Genomic DNA, 8,622 nt, shown 5'->3' with positions numbered 1-8,622 from the left:
TTAATGAGTTTTTGGAGTTTCTTTTTCTTTAATAATGAAATTGGGGTTCACAGTTTCTAAAGGGACAAATATGTCCACATGCATTCTTCTCTCCAACTATCTCTTCTCATTTCAAAATTAATTAAGAGAGAAAAAAAGAATGCTATTGCCTTTCATTGGATACCAAAGCTTTTTCCAGTCCACTTCTAAACTTGGGATACTTTATTATTAGGCAATGTACTTCCTTTTTCTAGTTTTTTTTTTTTAACATTTTAAGGATTAATTCTTAAAACTTTCAAGTACTTTAAGCTTTAATGTGAGATGATCAGTAAATTTGATTATTCACTGTTAATATCAATGCTTTGTATTGATATTTGAGTGTCTTCTTATACAATGCATAAGTTACATATTTGATATTTATATTTTAATTTGATCATTTTTATTTTATGGTTGTTAAATTTTGTAATTTTTAAAATCTTAATGTAAAAAACATATTGCCACGTGCTTAATGTTATGTCAACTTATTATTTTTACTTAATATGTTAATGGATTTAACGACTGATGTTTAAGACTTTAAGTTAAGACTAAAAGTTTAGAATTAAAAAAAGGGATAAATATTAAAATTATATATAAATTATGATTAAATATGCAATTATATATATGAACTTTGATTTTGTACGATTTTATACATAAATTTTGATTTGATCCAATTCTTATACATTATTAACACAATAATTGATATAAGATTATTTTATGTTTATATAATGCATAAATAAATAATTATATTTATCCAATATAAAAATAAAATAATCAAAATTAAAGTTTCAAGTAGAGTTTTCACGTGTATAATTACATATTAAATTAAAATTGATGTAAAAATTTGAGATTTATGTGTTAGAAAAAGTGTAGAAACTAAAAATGATGAACATAGGACTAATAGCAAAAGATTGAAATGTTATTATTTAGGTTAGGAAAGAGAAAAGCATAATAAAAGGATTAATAGTAGAAAATGAAAATGAAAATGAAAAAAAGATATAGATAATAGATTGTTATCCGCGGTAGAAATCCAAATAAGGTATGAAAAGATGTTGAAGCAAAGAACATAAAATGTTGGCCATTCGATTTTTGTCTTTCTTAATACTTACCCCATAACATGGAAAGATTCCTTGGCATTCAATCATACCGAATAACTAACCCACTCACAGACATTGTGTTCAATTAATTAGGACATGATGGGGGATGATGATCTGTCTTTAATTTAACTCTAACATGGAAAGGTTCCTTCCTCTGTCAGTACTTGCTATTTCACAACCCCAACACCTCTTTTCAAATTATAACTAATCTTCCTCAATGTTTTTCATACAAATGACTCAAAATGGTGTTCTAAGAGATTGATGATGATGGCAGTTTGTAAGAAGAACAATATTATGCAGTTGAAATTCCATTTGTTTTTGCTTCTGTTGTTGTTCTTGTGGGACACCACCGCTAAGTCTGAAACCTCCAACCTGAATGAGGAAGCATTGGCTTTACTGTCGATTAAAGCTGGTTTCATTGATCCATTGGATATGCTCCATGATTGGAGGTTGCCTGCAAATGTGGGTCTCAAGGATTCTGCTCAATGTAACTGGACTGGTGTATGGTGCAACACTGATGGGTCAGTTGAGAAGCTTGATCTTTCCCATATGAACCTCAGTGGACGAGTTTCAGATGATATTCAACGCCTTAAAAGCCTTACATCTCTCAACTTGTCCTGCAATCAACTGTCGTCGGTTTTGCCCATATCTGTTTCCAATCTCACCACACTCAACAGCATTGATGTGAGCCAAAATCTATTCATTGGGAGCTTTCCTGCCGGTTTCGGAAGGGCTTCCGGACTGACTTTGTTGAATGCTTCAAGCAACAACTTCTCAGGGATTCTCCCTGAGGATCTTGGCAATGCTACTTCATTGGAGATTCTAGACCTGAGAGGAAGTTTCTTCCAGGGTTCTATTCCTAAGTCTTTCAAGAGCTTGCAGAAGCTGAAATTTCTTGGTCTTTCAGGAAATAATCTCACTGGTTACATACCAGGAGAGCTGGGGCAGCTTTCATCAGTGGAGACTATAATTCTGGGGTATAATGGATTTGAAGGTGGGATACCAATGGAGTTTGGTAACCTTACAAACCTCAAGTATCTGGATTTAGCAGTTGGCAACCTTAGTGGTGAGATTCCTGTTGAACTAGGGAGGCTCCAAGTATTAGAAACCGTTTTCTTGTATAAGAACAATTTGGAAGGCAAGATTCCATCGTCCATTGGCAACATCACTTCGTTGCAGCTTCTTGATATGTCTGATAATCATTTATCTGGTGAAATTCCTGCTGAGATTGCTGAGCTTAAGGATTTGAAGCTCTTGAACTTGATGTGCAATCGATTATCAGGCTTGGTTCCGGCTGGACTTGGAGGGTTGACACAATTGCAGGTGCTCCAGTTGTGGAACAATTCTTTTTCAGGGCCATTACCGGTTGACCTTGGCAAGAGTTCACCATTGCAGTGGTTGGACATATCGTCAAATTCGTTCTCGGGTGAAATCCCGGCAACCTTGTGCGATGGAGGCAATCTCACCAAGCTCATTCTATTCAACAATGCTTTCTCAGGTCCAGTACCAGTCAGCTTATGGAATTGTCCGTCACTTGTTCGAGTCAGAATGCATAATAATCATTTATCGGGGACCATTCCTGTTGGACTTGGCAAACTTGGGAGTCTTGAGAGGTTAGAATTGGCAAATAACAGTCTCACTGGTGAAATCCCTGATGATATTGCTTCTTCTACATCACTTTCTTTTATCGATGTTTCGAGTAATCGCCTTCGATCTTCTCTCCCTTCTAGCATTTTTTCGATCCCGAGTTTGCAATCTTTTATTGCCTCGAACAATAGCTTAGTTGGTGAAATCCCAGATCAGTTTCAAGATTGCCCTTCACTTTCTGTGCTAGATCTCTCAACAAATCATTTTACAGGAAGTATACCAGCTAGCGTTGCTTCATGTGAGAAATTAGTTACTGTAAATCTGAGCAATAATCAATTGACCGGCAATATTCCAAAATCGATTTCTATGATGCCGACATTGGCTGTTCTTGATTTATCTAACAACTCTCTAACAGGTGGAATACCTGATAATTTTGGAACTTCTCCAGCTCTAGAAATGCTCAATATTTCATACAACAAACTTGAGGGTCCCGTTCCTGCAAATGGTGTGCTAAGAACAATCAATCCCAATGACCTTGTTGGCAATCCTGGCCTCTGTGGTGGTGTTCTCCCTCCATGTAACAGATATTCACCGATGTCATCGAGACAGAGAAGCTTGCGAGCAAAGCATATTGTTGCAGGGTGGCTCATTGGGATCTCATCAATTTTAGCAGCTGGAATCTTATTTATTGGTGGGCGGTTGCTGTATAAAAACTGGTACTTGAACAGCAGTTACTTTGAACGAAGGTTTGGAGCAGGCAATGGAGAATGGCCATGGAGATTAATGGCATTTCAAAGACTGGATTTCACAGCTTCCGACATCTTAGCCTGTATTAAAGAATCAAACGTGGTCGGAATGGGAGCCACTGGTGTTGTATACAAAGCTGAGATGCCGCAGGTGAACACAACTGTGGCAATTAAAAAGTTATGGAAATCAGGAACCGACATCGAGACAGGAAACAGTGATGATTTCATCGGAGAAGTGAATCTCTTAGGGAAGCTAAGGCATCGAAATATAGTTCGGTTATTGGGATTTCTTCACAATGACACTAGCATGATGATAGTGTACGAGTTTATGCAAAATGGCAGCTTAGGAGAAGCCTTGCACGGCAAGCAAGCTGGTAGGTTGTTAGTAGATTGGATTTCACGTTATAATGTAGCACTCGGAATTGCACAAGGGCTTGCTTACCTCCACCATGATTGTCATCCGCCAGTTATACATCGAGACATCAAGTCCAACAACATACTGCTCGATGCAAACCTTGAGGCAAGAATTGCAGATTTCGGTTTGGCAAGGATGATGGTGAGAAAGAATGAGACAGTCTCAATGGTGGCAGGGTCTTATGGATACATAGCTCCTGGTAAATTTACAAATTAACAGCTCTCTTCAATGGATCTCATTCTCGGTTTATATAATCATTGATGATTCCATATTTATTGACTGTTGCAGAGTATGGTTACACCTTGAAAGTTGATGAAAAGATTGACATTTACAGCTTTGGGGTGGTTTTACTGGAACTTCTCACTGGAAAGAAGCCTTTAGACCCGGAGTTCGGAGAATCCGTAGACATAGTGGAATGGATCCGGAGAAAATTTAGAGATAACAAAAGTTTAGAAGAGGCATTAGATCCCAATTTAGGAAACTGTAGGCACATTCAAGAAGAGACACTATTAGTTGCTAGGATAGCACTTCTTTGCACTGCCAAGCTCCCCAAAGACAGACCATCCATGAGGGATGTAATTACAATGCTTGTGGAGGCAAAGCCCCGAAGAAAAAGCAGTAGCAACAATGGCGGAAATGCATCTAACAAAGAAATCCCCGTGTTTAGCACATCACCTGTAAATGGCCACGTTTAGCACCCACCCTTTTGGTTTTTTGGGCCAAAACTAAACTATATTCTTCTCTGTATGTAGCATTGTTTTTTGTTAATGCATGTAGTCACTGGTTCATATTGTTGTTCAGGAAATTAACAGATAAATCAAGCTTGGGATTTCTCCCGTGTCAGGCAAGAAGATTAAACCCATAGTACCTGAAATTGTTGACTCTCATTGTCAAATGTATTTGTAGTAGTAAACATCTATAGATTAATTCTTGGAATATCCAGCTTTTTTTTCACAAGCCATACAAAGCAGTTCTGAGAATTCTTCTCAATTTTTTGCTTTTGAAAATAATACAGTAACAATGGCTGTGTTATTTACAGAAACAAAAAAATTACAGCATTTACTGGGTACCTTCGTATAATATAATATTACATATTGAAAACTGAGATATTGGTGCCTTTCAATAAGTATGGCAACTATTCCTCAAGACTGTAATTGAGAGGTTGACGAAAACATGTAACAAAATAATATTGTAATCGAGAACAAACCAAGTCTTCGGAGTTCAAACTTTACTCAGTCAAAGTGGCTTAACTATTCCGTATTTCCATTTTGATTTGTATGTTTGCTGGCATATTCTAGATGTGCTTGCTTCTTTGTCTCTGGCAGTTCCTCTCGTGCAATCGTGGAGCTGTAAATTATGATTTAAAGCAACCTTAGAATAAGAAGCAAAACCTACAAAAACATGGAGAGAATATGAATTTGCATACCCAATCCAGTAGCCTCGGATGTCCTCATGATTCTAAGCCTCTTCACGGAGCAAAGGAACATCCTGTAGCAAACCAGAGAAGATTCACAATAAGTGTCAAGAGAAAACAACTTTCCATGCATAATGCATCTGTCCAAGTTATGATCATGAAGTCCTAAGTTGACCCACTTCGGTTTACAATTAAAAGAGACAAACCGGAAGTGATGACTCACCAAGATATATACAGCAAGTCTTCTAGAGAATATATTAATTTCGGGGGAACTTGAGGAAAGATGCATTCATGAAGAGTTCAAGCTTTTTCTTTAACTCTCCTCCGGTTTTATTCAGAACCGCAGAGGGCATCCTATAAATGCAACTATATATACGGCTAAAAGAGAATATGCACTTCCATAGTTTAAAATTCATTCAACACATGTAGGCAAAGTGAAACTAATGGAGATCCTACATTTGGTTTCCTAACTGGAGATAAAGCAAAACAGTAGTTGGTTTTATAAATCTCATGTGAGCAAAACCATAGGAAAATGAAAATGTAAAGCAACACGTATAACTGAAACTATACGTACTTCCAAGGAACATCCCCAACAAGCATCCAGTCCCCCTCCTTGTCCTCGTAAGTGAGCACAAAATCAGATGATCCATCCAGCAGTTTTGAGGATCTTGTTAGTTTGTTCATCATACCAAGCTCTAGAGCCCTTGATCCTAATCACAAAAATCATGACAACATTCGTAAAAGAGAAACACTTACAAAAGTTCTCAAAGTTCCAGTCTACTGTTTCCTATTTTGATACAATACTTGAGAAACAGAACACATGCTTGTCAAATTAGCTTCGTGCATGTCCACACTCACGTTTTGCATAATGCACAAGTAGTGCGAGTTTTACACATACACCATTATATCACTTCAGTTAAATTCCATATATTCACATAGTACAGGACATCCCCATAACCAAGAAAAAAGAAAGGAAATCTCACCTGCTGGATTGACATTCAGAGTGGTTTTCAGAAACATATCTTCCAAAGTTTTTGCCAACTTTTCATAGGATTCATGGGCATTCATATCAACCTTTCTTCCAATTGGAATTCCGTCCATGTTCACCTTCACAAACAGGGATTTTCTGAGTTTAGCATTGCCACTATTATGGTAGCTGCTAATGCCAGTAGTACCCTTCTCAACCGTAGAGGTCTCACTTTTATGGTTCTCCATTGTCGAGTTAAATCCTTCGGTGGTCTGGTTTTTTGCTTGGTTAACCATGCTATTCATCCTATAAGCTCTGATCGGAGGCCATCCCACGACTTGACTGTTCCAAATTTAAGAAAAAAAAATAACAGAAATTAAGAAAAGGCCTAAAAGCTCCCAATATGTTATTAACATCCAATCTCCACAATAAGTTAACAGAAAGATAAGTAATCATTAAGTGTCAAAACGGTTACCCTGAAAGAACAAATATACACATTAAACCTGTCAATAAAGATGGAGCCTAGTTATTAAGGCACCAGAGATATGCAGGTTTCCATATAAAATGGTGTATTATTCATCGATGGCACATGTCAATTTTTGGCCCAAAGGACTTCCCTCTTTTGGGTTGAGAGAAGTTTGTGCTTAAGACTTGGTTCCAGAACTCTAGAATTGGATCAGTTATATAAATATTGGGAGTGTGGTACAGAGACAGTTGCAATCATCTGATCCAGAGATAATTACTAAAATCATCACCAAGCAAATAGGATCATATATTGAATCCGGAATGACGTACGAAAACCAGGAAGTAGGCTTCATCTATCAACATTTATATCATCAAAATAAGATGAAGCACTAAACTCCCAAATCCTCAACAACCTACCAATAAAGTTGTCTCCCTTGCCAACTCCTTTCTGAATGAATAATCATATGAATATATCTTTCTAATTGCAATCTACTGACAACATTAGTACATTCAACTTAAAAACAAGTTTTCTTTGGAGCCTAAATGGAGGACTCTAATTTGACCTTCCTTTTGTTATCTGTCTTTCTCCTGATCTTGGATTTGCAGTACCATTTTTTTGTAATTGATGACACACATACCCTATAAAGGTAACTACATGTTATAATATAACTATAGTAAAGCAGATAAATTAATAGAAATACCAATTATATCCAAGAACATAAGAATAATTCATGTCAGGGCCGGCCTAATGAAGCAATAATAAATAATAAGGGCGAAAGTAAAGCATACCTAGAGGAATTAGCAGCAGCCACAGAATCAGCAGTCCTCTTGGTCCCAGCTGTGACATTAGCCCTACTTAAAGAAGAAGAAGAAGAAGAAGATGATGATGATGATGAAGAAGAAGGTGATGGAGAAGCAGAAATGGCAGAAGGGAAATCCTTAGCAGTCAAAATCCTAGCAAATTGACCACCTCTTGAGACTTGGTGCATCTTAAAACCACCAAGGCACAAACCAAGACCCAACTCCAACTCAGACTCATCAGGGCATGAAGAATCCTCTGAGGACACCACCATGTTGTCCTCCCTTGAAACTGTAGACAAAGACCCACTTTCAGAACCACCACCACCTCCTTGCATTGGAAATCAAAGCCTCCTTGGTTCAACCAAAGTTTCAAACCTTTATAAGTCTAGAAGAGAGAAATCACATGTAAAGCTTGCAACTTTGTAGACAAAGAAAAATGGGAAAATTATAAAAAAGCAAAAGGAAGAAAGAAAGGAGAATTTGAGAGGGGGTACTAAGGCTAAAGTTTTGTGGGGGCATTGGGAAACTGAAAATGAAAGGAAACAAGAAAGAAAATATATATAATAATAATAAAAAGAGATTTAAAGGAAAGGTTGGTTAGGTTGGGAAGGTGTTGGGTAAGGTGGTGGTACTGCTGCTGGGGGTTTGTAGTCATTAGTTGGGCCCCTACCTTGTCTGCTTTGCTTTTATTATGTGCCTCCATCAAACTCTTTTTCCTTTTTTCCTTTTAACCCAAGTTGCTTAGCTTGCTTTGTAGCATGGACCAAATTAGCATTTTTAAAATAGTTTAGGACTATATCTTCAATTTCTCAGGAACCTTGAGAAGAAAATTTGGAGAGTTTGTTGTTTTTATGTTTAGAATTGAGCTCTTAATAATGGTTGTGAAGCAAATAAACAACACACATCAAAACAAAAGGCTAATAAATGATATGCTCCTCTTGGAAAATAGGAATCTCTCATTTTATTCTTTTGCCTTCCTTCTTATTTTAATATGAAAGTGTTCTCTCTCTCTCTCTTTTCCTAATTTAGGGAAATATTTTGCTTAACCTTAAAATAGCCATAAACATAAGGGTAAATTCCACCAACTATTCCCAAACATTATTTAAAATTATATT

The 8,622-nt window shown here is 36.9% G+C and overlaps 2 protein-coding genes across 2 annotated transcripts; one reads left to right on the top strand and one right to left on the bottom strand.

Moving 5' to 3' along the window:
• The first annotated feature begins 1,042 nt into the window (after positions 1–1,042).
• On the top strand, positions 1,043–4,718 carry LOC121232328 (MDIS1-interacting receptor like kinase 1). The gene is made up of 2 exons (XM_041118083.1): positions 1,043–4,059; positions 4,149–4,718. Exons 1-2 carry the CDS (start codon positions 1,374–1,376, stop codon positions 4,553–4,555), a joined length of 3,093 nt encoding a protein of 1,030 aa, XP_040974017.1. The 5' UTR covers positions 1,043–1,373; the 3' UTR covers positions 4,556–4,718.
• A 45-nt stretch (positions 4,719–4,763) lies between these two features.
• LOC121232329 (auxin-responsive protein IAA11) lies at positions 4,764–8,121 on the bottom strand. The gene is made up of 5 exons (XM_041118085.1): positions 7,496–8,121; positions 6,258–6,583; positions 5,849–5,984; positions 5,287–5,348; positions 4,764–5,207 (listed from the first exon to the last, which is right to left on the bottom strand). The coding sequence occupies exons 1-5, from the start codon at positions 7,840–7,842 to the stop codon at positions 5,155–5,157; spliced, it is 924 nt and encodes a 307-aa protein (XP_040974019.1). The 5' UTR covers positions 7,843–8,121; the 3' UTR covers positions 4,764–5,154.
• Positions 8,122–8,622: the final 501 nt, after the last annotated feature.

This window comes from Gossypium hirsutum, chromosome A07 (genome assembly GCF_007990345.1).
Source record: "Gossypium hirsutum isolate 1008001.06 chromosome A07, Gossypium_hirsutum_v2.1, whole genome shotgun sequence".
Classification (NCBI taxonomy): domain Eukaryota; kingdom Viridiplantae; phylum Streptophyta; class Magnoliopsida; order Malvales; family Malvaceae; genus Gossypium; species Gossypium hirsutum.
The sequence above is the reverse complement of the archived record's forward strand: the minus strand, read 5'-3'. Positions and strand labels throughout refer to the sequence as shown.

What these genes read in the sequence shown, in the direction of transcription:
- LOC121232328 (XM_041118083.1), top strand. Translation starts at nt 1,374, where the DNA reads ATGATGATGGCAGTTTGTAAGAAGAACAATATTATGCAGTTGAAATTC. An exon ending in TTATGGATACATAGCTCCTG is followed by an intron (nt 4,060 to 4,148) that starts GTAAATTTACAA and finishes TGACTGTTGCAG; the next exon opens with AGTATGGTTACACCTTGAAA.
- LOC121232329 (XM_041118085.1), bottom strand. Translation starts at nt 7,842, where the DNA reads ATGCAAGGAGGTGGTGGTGGTTCTGAAAGTGGGTCTTTGTCTACAGTT. An exon ending in GCTGCTGCTAATTCCTCTAG is followed by an intron (nt 6,584 to 7,495) that starts GTATGCTTTACT and finishes AATTTGGAACAG; the next exon opens with TCAAGTCGTGGGATGGCCTC. An exon ending in GTTGGGGATGTTCCTTGGAA is followed by an intron (nt 5,349 to 5,848) that starts GTACGTATAGTT and finishes GGTTTGCTACAG; the next exon opens with GATGTTCCTTTGCTCCGTGA.